Source organism: Anas acuta, chromosome 2 (genome assembly GCF_963932015.1).
Source record: "Anas acuta chromosome 2, bAnaAcu1.1, whole genome shotgun sequence".
Classification (NCBI taxonomy): domain Eukaryota; kingdom Metazoa; phylum Chordata; class Aves; order Anseriformes; family Anatidae; genus Anas; species Anas acuta.
Window position 1 is genome coordinate 37719768 of NC_088980.1, and position 18652 is coordinate 37738419.

The 18652-nt window shown below is 35.2% G+C and overlaps 1 protein-coding gene across 10 annotated transcripts in view; it reads right to left on the reverse strand.

The window, feature by feature from the left end:
• Window positions 1–18652, reverse strand: part of TBC1D5 (TBC1 domain family member 5) — a 317841-nt gene that overhangs the window by 165821 nt on the left and 133368 nt on the right. Inside the window, exon 1 of one of the 10 annotated variants that reach the window (XM_068674327.1) lies at window positions 3741–3831. The exons of the other annotated variants lie outside the window; for them this stretch is intronic. Within the exon in view, the coding sequence (XP_068530428.1) occupies window positions 3741–3816 (76 nt within the window). The 5' untranslated portion in view covers window positions 3817–3831. Of the gene's footprint in view, window positions 1–3740; window positions 3832–18652 lie in introns of those variants that run through there. 10 annotated transcript variants of the gene reach the window in all.

The following is an 18652-nucleotide window of genomic DNA, read 5'->3' on the forward strand; positions in this document are numbered from 1 at the left end:
ATTTTAAATGCCAGCTTCTTTGGATTTCAGAGATACAAGGAGAAGGATTTGTATAAATTGTACACTTATTAGGGTACTAGATTCACACAGAATGCACAGACTTGTCACCTGCAGCAACTTTTTTTGTAAGAACATGTTTGAGACTATAGACAGAGCATAAAATAGATGAACCCAGAAAAAAGAGGAAGCCAAATACATTTTCTGAATATTATCTGAAAACCACATGTAGAAACTGTAACAAGGAGAAACCAAATTTAAATATACACACTGTTTTTATATTTTTATTTTTAAAAAGATTACTATGCTTGTAGTATAACCTCATCTCAAACAAAAGCTTTGTTAAGGTGCAAGGCACAGCCCCCAGTTAAAGCAATAAGAAGAAACTGGATAGCACTGCAGAGCCCTTCATTTCAAGAGAAAGAAGATGCTCTGGGTACCTACCAGGCACAATGAGCACCTTGAGCATGTGCTCAACAAGAGTGAAAAAGCATGTGAAGAACCATGGAGAGATCAGAGATTGCTCAATCATCTCCTTCGTTACCTCTCTGAAAACAGCTATCTCGTGCAAGATGCAAAAATTCAGCACACGACTCTTTACGGAAAAGAGCTGGGAAACATATCACAAACAGTGGCGGGTCTACTAAGACAAGAAGCTTGAGTGAAATTCCCTTCATCTATGGCTATATTCCTAACTTTTGTAAATAACTCTAAATCCTTGTCTTTTGAATATATGTTTTGATACTGAGAAAATTTTCATATCTATCCATATGTATGTATGTACACATGTGTATACACATGCACGCATGACTGCTTGTGGGTACACAACACATATGCATCTATTTATATAGTGATAAACTATTTACCAATCTTGTGTCAACTGTGGAAGGGTTTTATAGCTGTCAGTTTCAGAATTGGTGGTAAAAGCGTTCCTACTTAGGAAATCAAACTGTGCATTCCTCTGCTCACAAGTATCAGAATAGATATAGATCTCTTTGCTGACAAGTTTGCACTCTGCTTAATATTTTCTTTGTATTCTTATCAAAGTTTAAAATCTTGTTTAAAAACAAAATTTATTTAACCATTGTGAAAATTCAAGTTCAGGCTGATATAAAACACCCAATAATTAATGCAGTGTTTTATGATTAAAGACAAGGAAAATTTTAGCACAAATACATGCTTGCAGTCTAAGGTTGTCAGTTCTTACAACATGACTTCCAAATTTCATGCTATATTCATTTTCAGCATATTTAAAGCTTAATAATTTAATGATTTATCCAATTTTAATTTATACTTTCAAAACCACTTTGAACAATCTGAGGTGCCACTGGAGATCATAACAGTGGTCCTGGTTAAGTCAAATAATAATTATAGCGCTTTCACTTTAAAGATGAGATTATTTTTAATTATTGAGTGAAGTACTTGAGGTACCATACTTATATAATTACGCTACTCATTAAATGGTTATTGAAAGCTGAAATGTAATTTTAATGACAGCTACCTATTTTTCTTTGCACACTTTATAGATGACAGATCAGTCAGGAATTCTAGTTTGCTCAAAAATCCTTGCAGCTGCACTGGTTCTTTCAGGTGTAAAACAATTAAGCCATGCTTATTTTAAAACTTTAAAGATTTTTTTTCGTTAGATGATGTTTGTATAATATGTAGAAACTAGTAAAAACAGAACAATAATGTATGGATATTTTTCTTCTTCACAATAGCATCAAAATTCTAGTCCTAATCTATATACAGTTCAAACAATATCCCTGAAAAACTAGTGACAATACAAATATGGAAGAATGATTTTAGTCAAAATGCATTCCTCACATAATGCAAACAAAAAAAAAAATTGCTTAACAGATTGCAGACCTTTATTGTGAATATAAAGGGGTAATCAACATACAATAAGCATTTTACTATGCATTAAAACTATATATAATGCCACGAGACTCCTTTGCTTTTTGTAACACCAAGGTTCACAACTCTTCAAACATAAAATTCCTTCATACTATTTACTCCACAGATACATATTCATCAAACTGATCTGCATAAAATTTACTTTAATATGTAAGAATCTCTGACAATTGACACCACGGAGTTTTAGTCTCAGAAATGAGCACCTAAAGACTTACGATCTGTATTTTAATTCTTTATGTGCAATGTTTGAAATTCAACATATCTGTTCATTGTTCCAAAGGCCAGTATCGTGTTCAAATTAAGCTTTCCTTTTTCACAGTGAAAACCAAACAGAAGAGTAAATTTGTTTCATTAACAATATTAAAGCAAAGATTTCTGAGTTCGCTGTATGGGGAAAAGGCAATAAAGTTTTGAAGAGGGAAAAACTGCTTTGTTCCTTCAATCCCCTAGTTGAAATTAATTATAGCAAATGTTTATGAAAACATCTGTTCCATACAGTTATAAATTCTTAATTTTAGCATGGGCGATTCCAGGCTCCTCTATTATTTTGAAAGAGAGCAGCCTGACAATTGAAAGGTTTACAAAGGAACAGACTATTTGCATTTCTACAGCACCAAATATGCAGTTTGGAAAGTCTTCGGGATCTCCGCAGCAAAGAAAAAATAAATAAAATACAAGACGACTAAGATTACTGAAGCTTTCTGATTTGGGTCCACCGACAGACCAGAATGGCAGTGGGAGAAGACAAAATAAAAATAAAAGGAAAACTAATCCCAAAACATAAGGCAAATTAAGATTTGACTACATAAACTAGACCTTTAAAAAGTAAAACACAGCAGAATTATTGATTTCTCTGCTATGTATTTTGATAGATTTCCTAGCAATAAAGGAGCAATGCACAAGGCATTGCTTTATCATGTCAACAGAGGGTGCTGGAGAGTTTAAGATGACTCGGTCGATGCTCCAGCTCTGAAGCTCAATCGTTTGTACAATAAGCCTTACGCTACAAACGATCTTTCGGACTTTTTACATAACACCCCTGCAACTACAGTGTTAAATTCAATTTGCACCAAATAAGCTTTTAAAATGATTAAATGGAGCAAGCTCGAAGCAGTGTACAGAAACTGAAAATAATGCCTTTAGCTAAAGAATTAAGTGCACTGCACTTCTGATATTTATAAAATAATTATTAGGCTGGAAAGTTGAAGAACATTTCACTCTGTGCAAGTTGTTGAAGTTTTCTGAAATAAATATGTCAAAACTTTTTGGTGAGCAGGATTTCAGGTACAAACCTGACTCTATCCCTTGCTTCAAATGCATTTAGCGTTAGATACATATTTTCAATGCACATGTTGCCTGCTACAGATTTCTTTGTAGCATTTCAGTTCCAACTACTGTGCCCTAAAATAACGTATTTTTCCAGGAATTAAACAAAAAATGATAGCAGACTGTGCAGATAATTAACTGTGAGACTTTACCATTAGGTAAAAAGTCTTACACAGGGTGAAATACTTCACTTGTTTATGCTTCAGTATTAATATGAGAAAAATATACGAAGCATTTATGGTGTTTTTTTCCCCTCTACGCTTATGCAAGTTAGGAAAGGAACACAAATGTAGAACACAATAGAGTACCCGCACAAATGCTAATTTTGCAATAGTGAAAGCTGGTGACATTTGAAAGTAAGCAAGCAACGCTGACACAAAGGTGCAAAATCAAAGCCTGTTTTAGCCCTACAGAAAGGCAGCAGAACAGCCGAACAATATGATAGGCAGACACATTGGTTTGCAGTTAGGAACAAAAACTTCTGGAGATAATAAGAGTACCTTGTATTGCATGTTGCTCGAACCCAGTCAAATCCAGTGTCTTTTGGATTGCTGATTTATGACAATCAAGTGGCATCTTCTATGATCTTTGCATAAGAAATCACAATTGCATATGTGTATACGCATATATGAGTAAACTCTTCGTATTCTCCAGGCAAAATCTGTTTGAAATAATTTTATCTATGCACTTCAGTTTAAATTAAGGCACACAAAAATAAGAGGGTTTCCATTTTAAGTGAAACTGATTCCAAGTGTTCACGAATCTTAATACCAACTCTGTCATTAGGTTAGCCCGCACATTCACATACCGCTTTTCCACATGCAAATATATGTGTGAAAAAGTGTAGATGGGAAAACATATATATATAAGTCTAAGTGACTGATTTCAAAATTAGAATGTAGCACTAGTGTTTAAGATATACAGACCCTTGCAGATGAATTTAAAATAAAATTCAATAATATATATATCCAAAACACTTATTTTTTATATTTTATTTCCTGAATAAGCTTCTGTGTTTACTAAAATAGGCTGAACTATACTTTAATTTCAACTGTACTATAATGTACTTTAAAACCAATAAAATACATAGAATAAGGAATTTTACTCTAGTACCACTGAACTAATGCACAGGAATGCTTGAGGAGAATTCTCAGGTGATTACTATGTACTAATACCTTAAATAATTTACATCTGGAGGTGCTTTAATATAATGTGTTTGAGCATGATGGGATGACCAAATTTTTCTGTGGTGATATTAGTGATAAAAACTCTTCAGAAAAAGCAGGTAACATGGAAAAATAGCTTACTTCCCATTCTGTAGAAACCATATAATACTTGCTTATACATGTATAAGAAAATGCAACTTCCACTTAAGTTGGTAAGCATTTAATCCAGTAATGCCCGTTTTGAATTTATTACCAGCAGCAATAAGACTGGTAAAAGAAAAAGAAAAAATCCACATAAGGTAAAAATGTGCTTTTTTTTTTTTTTTTTTTTTTCCCCAGTCTTTGTTTTCTCTAATGCACCTGTGTTTTTTCCAAGTGTGTATTAGGCCTAATTCTGTTCATATGCTCAGTTCTACAGTTTGTATCCGTTACTTAACTTTGCTGACCATTTACATTACATAATTTAAACAACATCCTAGGTCATCATCAAATGTGACTCAGACTCCAGAATAATATATGAACATTTTAATGTAGTCTAGTCAAAGTGGATACTCCATACCTAATAAATAATATAATCCCTAACTTCAATAAATTCTTTAAGAGCATATGCTGGTAAAAAAAAAAAAAAAAAAAAAAAAAGGCAAATCAGCAAATCTAGCAAAACATAGAATTGAGTAATACACATAACTAGAGATGAGTACCACAATTAGACTTTGCACGGAAAGAAAAATCTTAGAAGTAGCCTGGAATCATCGCTAGGAACTTGTATTCCATGATATAGAAATGCCGAGTGACTTATCACTTGCTTCCAGAAGAATTTAGCTAATTTTAACTTATAAACAGCCTAAAAAGGCATTTGAGCTATAAATTGCAATAATCTAAAGATGGCAAGAGGCAATAAACATGAGTTAATGACTCAGCATCCTCCTGAGATAGCACTGGTCATACAGCTTTGCTTAATCTTAGACACGCACAATCAGTGTAAAAAGGTGGTCTCCAGAGACCATTTACACTGAGAATAAGAAAAACATACCACCTCTTTATATGTTTGAAGGCTACTATTGTCCTTTAATTTACTTCAATTACATCCTATTTTTAACCACATTTGTATCTTATAGACAAATGCAATCCTTCTGTTTAGGATAATAAATCATATGTAAGCATGGCTTGATTTTTATATTCAAAAGTGGTAATGCGTATTCCATTGAGTCTAGGAAAAAAATTGAGCCAAAAAAGATTGAGTGGAAGTTTTCTAACACTGCTGTTTTGCCAAGATTAAATGATAGTATAAGACAAACGAGAAGGGATTAAGTGCTCTTTTATTGAAACAGAATTGCCCTTTCAACATGAAGCTAGCTTTTCAGCTGAAAAGAACAGGTTTATCAGGACAAAGGCCAGCCAGCCAGGAAGCGCATGGTAGTGACATGCAGCATCACCTCCTGCAGTGTGTTAGGTGGTCTCATGATAAACGGGACCAGAGGTTAAAAAAGTGCAAGAGCACTTCTCTGTTTGCTTTCTTTGCTCTTTCTTATTAAAGGAAGCTACTATCGCAGGCTGGTGACTGGCAGCGCTACTGATGGATGCCAAAGGATTCTCCCGAAAGCAGAAAGTACTTTCTTGGACATGATTCCAAAGGGTAAATATATTTATAAACTCCATGAAAAAATCATACCGCTTCCATCTGCCCAGAACATACACGCAAAGGGGTATAGCACGAAATCAGAGCACCCACTTGGCTACTGTGCTGCCACACGTGTAACCAGTTACTCGCTCATCTTCGGTAGAATAGCAGGCAGCATTTATGGCTAGGAAACAACCAGAAACAACAAAAGCAGCAGCAGCACTGTTGCTGCAAATGGACACCTGGAAATTCAGGCACACGAGGAACTAAAAGCCAGCGGGGCTGCCTGGCATCCCGTGGAGGGTCTGGCACTGCCCCCCTCAAGAGCCAGCGACTCAGCTGTTGGCTTCGGCTCTGAAGAAGAGAAAACAGATCCGAAATCTGAAATCAGAAACTTGTCACAGAGATGTGAAAAGCTGTGGGCAACGCCCAGACATTTATAAAAGTACATGATATGTGGTGAAGGAAGCCTCATAATGGGAAGTGGCCAGTTCCTGAACCACCCCGAGCCGTGCGGATGCACCTGGGCACCTGCAGCCCCCCCGCCACCCCTAGAAGCTCTGCTGTGGTGCCTTCCAGCTGCAGCCGGCTCCCCCTGCTACCACAGCTCCTTTCTGCACTGCTGAAAGCAGCAGGAGGGCACTGGGATATTTATACCAGTTGCTTTACCCTCCTCGAGCCCCTCACACAACTTCTTCTGTAGGTCCAAGAGGCTATTTTGGATTTATAGCAACACAAACCACAGGATAATCTGTTAAATTAGTTAGACATAGGATCCTGCTCTTATCTACTAAAAAGGCATGTTTTTAATAATGTAACTACTTAACATATTTTAGCAGCGCTAAACACACATAAAAGTAAGGAGATAGCCAATGGTTTATGAAAGTAGGAACATAACACCTCAGAATTATGTATGATTTTTTACTTCCTCTAATTATCTTTGTAATACAATAGAAAGCACAGTTTTTCACTCCTTAGCAAATCTATTATGTGAATGATTTTGAAGAAGCTACTTAGTGTCCAGGTAAAGTTTAAAGTTCTGTGGGTAAAACTTAAAGGAGATACTCCATCAATAACGAAGTCTAGGAGTAGGACAATTGTAGTGCATAGTTGTGTTTTTTTTTCATTTTGTTTTTTAAATGTTTGGATACCTCCACCCTATGACAGCACCAGTACCTGGCACGCTAGCAAGATTGTCTGAAAAAAGCCAACAACCTAAAGGCAAATAACACTGTCACAGTCTCAAGTATTCAACCCTGAAAGGGATGTCCCTGCTGCCAATGGAACAGCCCTTATCCCAATCAAACATATCACACGCCCTGATCACAATCAAACTATACAGAAGGAACCAGCATCAAAAAAGGACACCTGAACCTGAAGTTGCCTAGCTTCGTTCTTCGTTGTGTAAGATGAATCCAGGAAGCTCCTGATCTGAAGCTGTCTAATTTAAGGCTGCTAATTCTTAGACTACATGATGTACCCAGCAGATCCATACCTCAGAGCCATGAAATGGAGCAGAACCCTCCTTTTTTTTTTTTTTTTTTTTAATATAAATTTCACTGGTGGAAAAATGCCACTGAACAGTATAAAAGAAGTACTGTGCTAAAACTTTTAAAGCTGTCAAATCAAAATATGCCAAAGCATAATAAAACCACTAGATTTTAATCAAAATTCTTTTAAATCAAGCCTTAGTTAATTGGAGAGCACCGACTGTGCACTTTGCTGGTGCAAAAGCAGATGCATTTTGTAAATGACAGATCTGGAAAAAATTGAAGAGCAAAAGGTATATATGCATTAGCTGTAAGCTCTAGATGTCTTAGAGATGAAAGTCCACAGCAATATCAGAATATAAAAATATATCTAAGTGACAACCAGAATGACAAAATGTTTCAATTCATTATAGTGTAACACAGTCTGTGGAACAATGGTCCCTCTGTTAAGAGATATCGAGGAAAAACTCCACATAACTTTTCTGCGAAGAAGTATAAAATGCATCACAGGACAGATTTCTGTTCTCTACTCTTACCCTCCCGTGAGGACCATGACTAGTGGAAAGCTCTCGTGGTGCTTCAGGATGAAACTAAGGATGCAAGTACAAAGCATTTGGAAATGTAAGCATTATGAGACTTCAAAAACACGAATTAGACAAGTATGAGTAGATTTTTCTCGCTGACAACAATTATATTGAAGTTTTCTAAAAGGCTGATGATTTAGCTTACATGGTAATAGGATAAATGCTGAGGAGTAGTCAATTTTTCTAGACAGTTGCACCAGCTTCCTAAGACAGAAAATGCACAGTATCTTCTATCCAGAGATAACAGTCTGGGTACAAGAAGAAAATGTCACTGAGCATCAGATCGCATCATTTTTTTTTTTTTTACATTGGATTTTTTTGTAGGAAAATAAGGAAAGGTGTGATTCATGTCTGTACTTCATAATAAATCACAAAAACAATCATTTGGAGAGCAACAGAACAGTCCCGATAGGCAACAAATTCTAAAAATAGCTTCTTTTAAAGATTTCCCATTCCAAATTAGAGATGTGACTATGATTTACGATGCTAGGTAACTCTATGTGATGCTATGGTACCTCTCTGACCAACCAGAGGAGAAAAAAGCTCTGATTCAGAAACTTTGACTCTTCAATAATAAAACTCTACATTCTCAACAAGGTTGTTGCTGTTACCTCCAAGACCGTCCAGATAGCAGAGACCTCAAATGATAGGAAAGTAACAGGTCATTTAGGCATATATACAATGTGATATTAAAAACTTGAAGATTGGGTGCAGGACCTACATACACACAGTGACAGGAGGTGTCTTTCTTGAGCACAGACTTTATCTGAAAAAGTACTATATGCTGTGACTGCGGGTTTTAAGACAGAGCAAGAAAGAATATATACGTCTGAATAAGTTTTCTGTTTCCTCACATTGGAATGACAGTGAATAAAGACGAGGAAAATTACAGCATGTGAATACTAGTGTAATTACTGAATAGTTCCCCACATAATTATGCAAAACAGATCTATCCATAAGTTAATGTAGCCATTTTCTTTTTAAAACAGAATTTTCATGCCATCCGTCAGTCACCCCAAAACACAAACCTTAGATGACTTTCAGTGCACAAAATGTACTCATTTGGTCTGTAATACAAGCAACGCATGTGAGTAGAAATAAAGGTTTAATGAAACAAAATAACATTCTCCACTAGGGAAAACACATTTTGCCCAAAGAAAAACCTAATGTAAATAAGTGGAGACTTGACTATTTGATAAATATAGCCCCAAAGGTTATATGTTTACTGAAAGAATATAAATATTGTACGTGATGTAGATTTTTCTTTATTTGACTAGAAACATTAATTGCTTTCTAAATACAATAATATTCTTTCCTTTCAAGCTGTGAGGTCTCATTTCTTTTACTGCAACACGTAACCAATTACCTAACAAAAATGTTTACATTAATCACAATGACTCTATATTTTAGCTTTTATACCACCAATTTTATTTTTGCTTAGAACTGAACTCCCTCGGGCATTCTTTCATGCCAACTGTTAATTTCTATCAGTGATAAAGTTCCCTTAAGCTTCTTTTAACATCTACTGGACATGACCTCATAAAATTTAATGCCATTCATTAACCCTAAGCACTTAACTTTACACAGTAATGTCAGGCATCTGACTTTTCAGTGCATGAGAAATCCAAGGGGGAACTGTTTGAGAGATACAAATTACCAATCATTTTATTAGTAGAAAGGATGGCAATGAACAATATTAAAGGGTGAATCGAGACTTTACGAAACATAGGGTTCTTACAATGCCTTCTAATCTACAATTATAAAACTTTTGCACAAACGGAAAAGGCTGCAACACGGCAATTTTGACTTGTCAGGGGACTAAAATTCAAAGCTGAGGCTGAATGCCAGGTTTTTAACACCATCTGAAGTGGATATAATTTGCAGTCGTGTTTTCCTTGGGTGTCCAGTAGCCTTCAGGAATGTCAAAGGGGCCCAGCTGCCAGGGCCACCTCACATTTCGAAAAGCAACACAGCAGGAAGACTGGGGTTAAAAAGAAGAAGCAGGTTTTTTTCAAAGTGCTTCTCACTTTCTTCCTACAAGAGCCTTGCCTAGATTTAGTTTCAAATTGGTGGCTGTTCCTCTGATTTTGGTTATGTACCAAGAAAGATTTCCAAGGGACAGCACTGTTTTTATTTTCCCTAAGATGCACAGATGGGTGATGTCTGCTTAACTCATTTAACCATATTTCCCAGTGGCTTCACACATGTTGGATAAAATGTGGAAAATTCTAGAGGTGAATGAAAAATACTTAGTAACAATTTTCTGGCTTCTCTTGGGCCATTCAAGGACATTCCTTGTGGGGAGTGGAAACTGAGTGACAGTCTGTCAAGGTCCTGAGTGCAAAAAGGCCACATTGTTAGGGGAAAAAAAAAGTGCTATATTTATTATTTCTGTTGGCTCAAGAGATATCTAGGCATCCTATGTGAAAAAGGACAGTGCTACACAGCTAGAAACATGGTCCATTGGAGCTCCAGATAGCAATCTGCTTATTCATCTCTGTTACAGAAAATCCCTTCCCTGCTGCCCCCCTTCCCATGGCTGTATGTAGGACTCATTTTTTCTTCATGTCACAGTCTGTTACAGCCTGGGTTAAGCAGTTTAATGCTGTTGGAGCATTTCTATACAAATTATACAAGGTGGCAATAAATTGCTTCATGAGAACCCACGTGAGATTTGATGCTGATGTCTCTAAGTGCTACAATTTTATTTATTTATTTTTAAGCAGCAAAAAGAGCTGGTTTTCCGAACTAAGCAGTAGCTCCTGAATTTACTGATTGGAACTGGAAAATATATTCCCCGCTACTCTATAAATCTAAACAAATGGAAGTCATTTTGCTCAAGCTTTATTTCTGCAGAAAGGTATCTCTAAGCAAAAGGCAGGTATTACAGAACTGAGGTTTTGACACGCGAACAATTGTAATCTCTGGTACCAGCCCTATCTCAAATTTCTCAGAATGACTATTTTAGCTATAAAACATACATAACAAAAATCTAGAGTCAATACATACTTCATGCTATTGAAAATGTTTTTGCATCTTGCATGCCACTGGTCTAAGATTGCTTTAGCATAATTATATCATGATGCAACATCAGTAAGTGTGCATCAGTTGGAAAAGTTTTTATTGCCTAATAGCAGGGAATGGCAATAAAGCAGATGTACACTAGGTCACATGACAATGGCAACCAATTGGTCTGTATTTGGCAAACCAAAGTATTAATGTTTTATAAACACCAAGTATGTTATATACTTTTCTAAGAATACATATGTAAATCTGCACAGCATAAACACTTGTGCTGATCAACATAAAGATACTGCTGTGATAGGTACTTTGAAGTTGTAGATAAGAGCTCAAGCTGCAAGATGCCAACAAAAATGGAAGTTTATAAAGAATCACTGCCAGACTCTTAAATGTAGTAGCACTTGTGGGACTTTCTGTAATATAAATAGTAATTACCTTCAATGCAGAATGTATTTGCAAAAATAAATATACTGGTGCATATACCAAAACTCACAACTCAATTTTCTACTTACAAAACAAACTTCAAAATTTGTGAGTTCTGAGTAAAACCAACTCTCGGCAACCTTTTGCTCCACTCCACCTAATATGTAGCGTGCAAATATGCATACATGTGCATGCATATACGCAGCCACTGCAATATACATACACAAACACTACAGTCCTAGTGTGAGGGCATCTACCCTGCAGACAATTCAATCAATCTCTCAAGTGACACCCACACGTGCCTGCACACACAAAAGCAGATGTGGCATTAAGATTTACAAAGTTATTGAAACTTTTAACAAGTAAAACGCATCTTTACTTAGCTACACCAGAATGAGGAATAAAGGGGTTTACATATGTTCCAATTCTAAACCTATCAATCAAACCCATGTTATTCCTTTGGGAGCTTATTTACATGCATATTTATCAGCCTCACATGCTAATTCCCTGCTGTTTTATGCCTGCGAGGCATGTTTATGAGTCATAATTGTTGATCTCATTTGATGTATTTCACTGAAGTAAGACATTATTCAGTTATGTGGCCTAATGTCAATGAATTACGATGACCTGATCTTCGAAATGCAACTTGCTCTTTAATTTTTATTAGAGCATAACTTATTCAGAAGAAGAAATACACTAAAATGGAAGATAACACGCTTTTGTAGTCACTTTACTTAAACATCTCATTTTTGAAACACTCCTCCCTACCTCTAGGCAAAGTTTAAGAAGTGCAATTTGTAAACACCAAATGAAAAGAATTTTTGCCTGAAATTAGTAGATATTTCTCTGAATGGGATCTTTTAGAGGTGTTTTTATTTTGTTTGAACCAGCCAAAAGACAGGCCTTTGGAGCACTGGTGTATGGTTTGAAAGAGGAAAAAAATAGACCCAATCTGAAGGCCTCAAGTTGTTCTTTGCCTTAACTTCATTAAGATAGCAATGAGATATGGACTGAGGAGCAAGTGGTAAATGAGAACTACTGATAGAACTCAACATGTCCCAGAACTGACTCACCACCTTTTACACAAAACAGTGTCAATTCATAAACAGAAAATCACTTGAGATCACAAAGACCTGAACAGTGGAATAATTAATAAGGTGGACAAACTTTCTTGGGTTGCTTGCCCACCAAGGGCAAACCAGGTGACAAGGCAGACGGGACACATTGGCAGGTGTCTGAACACGGTCGTGATACAATTCTGCTCCCTTCGCAAAGACTCATGCAAGTCCTCCAATGCCTCAACTGATCTTTAAAGGATTAAATTACCTTTAAAAAATCAGATTAATAATATTTCTCAGTAATCATGCCTATTTTTCTAATGCAATTATAGCACGGAGGAATCAAATCAATAAACTAATTGGCTACTTTTTTTTTCCTTTTGCAGTGAAGACTTCCCATTATTATAAGTGTCCAAATTGGGAAACATCAAGTATCAGGGAGTGTTGACACGATTTCTGTGGCTGTAGGATCCATACTGCAAGCGGCCCCGTATGCTAGGCCAACAGATTACCATTGTACACATAATTTACTACATGATATTCAGATGTCACCACTTCCCATCTTAAGATTCAGTACTGTTTTAATGCATTTACTGTCATTTTGTTGTATATAACAAATGTAACTATCAGTTGACAATTGACTTCAGCATCCCCAAAATTATAAGTATTTCACAATTAACAGATTGTCACAGTTAATACAATGTTTAACCCAAATTCAACTTTACATAGTAATTAAAAAAAAAAAGCTTAGGTATGTTCAACAGTTTCAAAGTCACTGCTCTGAGTTACAGCTTTGTCAAAGAACAGAGTAATATGCAAAAACAGAAACCTGTATTTAGACAAGTAATGCAAATGCTGGAATCCAAATGCAGGGTCATTTTTCCATAGAAATCTCAAATTTAAACTGACAGTTATGAGTAAGTGTCTTTGAAACGGCAGAAAACCTGCAAGCATCTTCTTAAATTTGTAATATCTAGAAGACCTTAGTATCAAAAAGATCATATTAATTCTGCAAATGAAAAATCTGCAGCAGATTTTTAATGTGCAGAATTAAATCTGTGGTTTTCATTTAAAGCTGCTTTTACAACAAAATTATCTTTCCTGCAAAAATTAAATGAATGGGAAAAAGCCACAGGCTTTATGTAGTATTTTTCCAAATCAGAAATTTACTTCTGATAGAAGTATGCCACAAAGCATCTTCTTTAAAAAAATTTATTCTCTTTAACAAGCAGTTATTCTAATAGCACAGTTACAAGGGTGTAACTTAAGTTCATGTAAATGTCAAAGCGAAAAACTAGCATGTCTTCATGACGAATAAATATCACAAATATGAATTTATATAATACATTATATTTAATCATGCAGAAAATCCTTAATTTTAATTCCAGAACAGTTAAAACAAAAGTTTTGACTGGTTACAGTCACAAAATCCCAAACAGAGCTAGAATCTTCCATAGTGTAAGCTCCGACTTACATCCCTTCTTTCTTTCAAATTCAAATAAGCAAAAGACTCAAACTAATCTGTAAGTGCATTATTTTTAGAATAGCGACAATTAATGCTACACAATTTTATGGCAATAAAATCTCAGTCTTAATGTAGCTGATAAAGTTGTGGCCACCTAGCTGTTGATAATTCAGAATGGGGCTTTGTATACATTTGCAAACCAGTATTTTGTTTTGTACTTCATCAAAGAGTGAACAAACACTGGGTCACAGAAGTTTGGAGGTGGCCCTGTGGCTCAGTATCCTTCTCTCTTCCATTAAGATAGCATCTGCTCTGGCCACCAGTCATCAAATCAAATTTGATGAGAATTCATCTGAGTGCAAAGTAGAAATGCCCACTAATGGACAGATTTATGTTCTATTGCTCCACCCTTTAAATATTTCAAATGAAAAGTAAACAAAAGCAACAATGCTATCTTCGAATATTATGACTAAGATACACAACTTATACCCCCACCATACTGAAACACAAATATTTTCAAATCTAAAATATACTTTCACGCATATTATATGAGAACTCTGTTCCTTCAATTGCATTTAGCACTGAAACACTACACAGATAATTTTCCTAAGGTTAAATCATTGATTCCATTACAAATCCAATTTCTCAGAAGAAAAGAATTATCACCACCATAAAAGCTTTATCTGGATGAAGTTTGTGCCTTTTAACTTCTAGGAAGATCGTGAATAATAATTTGTAATGGGATATCAAAATTTTAGTAGATAAATTTATCATGCAGGGCTACTGTACTTTTATATTTTGGTTACATGGTCCCATATGCACTGAGGTGACTGAGATTTGTTCAATAATTTGAGAGCAGTCTTCCTATCTCAGATTTTATATACTATTGCTTAGCACTCTAGTATCCAATCAGAAGCATTTAACTGCCAGCTGATTGTGCAGATTTAAGACATTTAAAAGAAGAATATTAGAGCTTTTTTTTTTTTTTTTTTTTTAAAAAAAAAAAAACTGGCCATTATAGTTAACATACATTAACTCTGATTTTTAACCTTCTCACATTCCATGAAATATCATAGAGACAGGTATTCTCTATGGGAGCTGCAGGGGAAACATGGATGTAGCATTGCGCTACCTGATTCACAGTTTCCATTGAGCTGTATGTCTAGCCAGTTAATGACCATAGCACCTATAGTGGCATAATACAACTGTAAAAGCAGGATGCAGTGATTACTTTTACTTTAAAAATTCTCTCAAGAAGTTCCAGTATTTTGCCTTTTCTTAAGACAGGAGCTGGGAATGCTGAGATACACAACAATGACAAACAAAACCAAATCAAATCAACTTTGATAACTACTTCATCAAGCTAGAGCAGCATTCATTCATCTTGTGGAAAAATCACATTTTAATAGTAACACACACACATACAAATTTTATATATCTATATATACTGTGCTATGGTTTACAAAATTTAGGGAATAGTTTAATGTATTAAAAACTTTATTTGATTACCCATAATAATGAAAAGATGACATATCTCCATGCTACGAAATGTTTTCCATTTTACAGTTACCAAAACCACTTCTGGTTGCAATTTTTGAAGACTGACAAGTACATATTTATTATGTACTATGAGATGGTATATAAAACATGAAAAAGTTGTGGGTGTACTCTGACATGTACCAAAGTTACTTTTTTTTTTTTTTTTTTCCTTTTTACCCTGCCTCACAACTGGAAGCAAGAAACAAAGGATCACTAGGTCACTGAGGCAGTGCTCAATCTTGAATGATCTGGGTTCACCTCCCGGCCCTGCTGCAGACTTCTTGTATGAATTAGGCATATCATTTCACCTGCTTCAAATTTCTGTATGCTTCTGTAAGAACATACAGTCCTATTACTATACCTATGGCAGCTACGAGAATTAATTTCTTAACTTCTTTGGTATATGAGACCTTGAATAGAATGATATAAACACAGAGATCCAAAAGAAACATCCAAAGTCCTACTTCCCTTTATAAACAGATCAAGTGACTGAGCACAAAGTGAATCATAAACGTGTGTGATTGTCACAAATAGTAAAAATAAATCTTAATTGCTATATCCTTTTGTGTCACTTGTGCTGCAGTTAAAATGTTATAGTCACATGATTACTGATGAAGTGACCTAAACTTCTGATCTAATGACAAAGCTAAATAGGGATACTTACAAATAGACAACTAAAAGATATTCCATACTCTGACAGAAGTGTTCAATCTTTTTTTTTCATGGAGTGTGTGCGTATAAATATTTAGAAACAAAAGCCAGCACTAGTTCACTTAGGCAAAAAGGTTTAAACATCAGCTCACATAATGCATTTAAGACACCGTGTGTCTTTATCCAATATCATTTAGAGTTGGGTTGGTTTGCTATTTTGTTGACTGGAAAGAAAGACAATTAAAGTAGAAATCCTATGCATGTTTCTCTCCCTGCAACCATTTTAACCCTTACTTTTGTTTAGAGGCAAAGGCATTCTCCAATTATCATGTATACTTAGCCTTTTTTTCATTTACTGCATACCTGATGTGTAAAATGAAGGCCAAAACTTTAAAGATCATATGCACACTGCCTCTGAGCAGACAAAACATGAGACCAAATGTTTGAAATCTGGACATTCCCAAAATTAAGTAATTCCAAGCAACTAATCCCAATTCAGTATCTTGGGTTAAATTATTGCTTCACCTAAACAATAAGGGCACTCAGGCTTGTTGCTTTTACAGTCAATTGGAACCTTGCCATTAATTTTAATAGGATCAGGATCAGGTCCCTGACTTTTTCTACATCAAAGAAAAATCTTTCACAGTCATTTTGTTATAAATAATTAAAGCTGATTAGTAATAATAAGGTACCTTAACTGAAAAGGTAAACAGAGGAGACATTTATTATCAAAGTAAGAAAGGAAAATTAAAATAACCTGCAACACTTTTTGTATGTGCAATTCATCAGGAAATGTTGTAGAAGAACAAAAACAAACGTTGGCTCATTCCAGAGGTTCTTTGTCATCATTAATGTATTCAGGTTTTCACAGCTGAATTGCTGTACTTTGAAAAGATTTTCATGAAAGGAAACTCAAATTCAACGTTTAAACAAAGCTGTCAGGTTACCAAGATTCATATTTGTTTGTATGTCCAGAAAATGTTTTCTCCTTTTTAAAAACCCTCTGGGTTAGAAGTATTATTATTCCTTTGCTCTCAATTTGTAAACAACAGAAAATAAGCTTTTGTTAAACAGCACATATTTATGTATTTGTTATTGTGAAGATGAAACTAGCAGTTAGAAATATCTGTTCCAATGCGGAGGTGAAAATACCTGCTATGGATATTTTACTTCATTACTAGTTCTGTTCCTCAAATTGATACAAATGGCCTCCTTCTGTTTCTGTCTGTCTGCTTGCCTGATCAGTAGAGCTAATTGTCAGAGCTGGGGAGATCTCCTATATCTAAATAGAAGATACGCAGTTTGTAACCTGCTTAATTTGCCTTATGTCCTGGATGGCCCTCAGTATGTTGTTCATTAAGGTATCAGCTGTTTCGTTTGTAGCAGTGGCAACCTAAGCATAGGCCTATTTTTCTTTGTTAAAAGGCCAGACTGTCAATAAATAATACACATCTTAGTTATTTTAAGTGGCAAGAAACTATCTATATCTAGTATGACAGTACTTTATTCCTCTCCCCTTCTACACACCTTAGCTTTGCATGTAAAAAGAGGACAATGACAGGTGTGTGCAAGGTGGCTGAAGAATAAGGTTTATTAGTTAATAGGAAGCCTAAAATTGAAGCTTTGAAATATAGTATGGTGGTATCACTTCAGTGAAAGGAGGTCAAACACTTCACCTTCTGAAATAAGGAATTCCAGATATTTACAAGCGTCCACATCTATGAAAGACAGGAAAGATTCTATTTATGCTGACATTTTTCTGTTATATAGAGTAATCAATTTCTAATACAATCAAATCTGTGGCAGTTAAAATCTTTCAAAATGTTTTAATGTACATTTAATCTCGGGTACAGGGGTCTGTAACATCAGCTAGCTGCATACATTTTACAGACTGCTTTGTAAATTACAGTCTTCTGTACGTAAGGACAGAAGTGAACACACACATTTGATTATTATCCTGTACCAATCATGCTGGCCTCAGCTAGAATTCTGATTTACTAGTCTTTCATTATACATACACAAGGAAAATCAAACTTGAACAGTTCAATTTTTTTAAATTAAGAGAGTCTTCCTTTCCCATATGTAGGAGATATAGCCGTTTAACATAATTTGATCATTGCACAGAACACTTAATATGTGAGGTGTTTACATGTACTAACCTTCATTATATTTTTGTATCAAGTCTGAGTAAAATATTCAAAGAATTGTTTAATTCTCATCACTGGCTTCTGTATAACTTCTAATAACAAGGTAGTTTTCATGTTATATTTTGAGTTCTTATTGAAAAGATTCTTCTGTTTTAACGCTATTTGGGAGGTTAGTATAGTTAAAATGGGAATTTCCACTTGGTATTTTATGCTCCAATAGCCATATCAAATTTATTTATTTATTTTA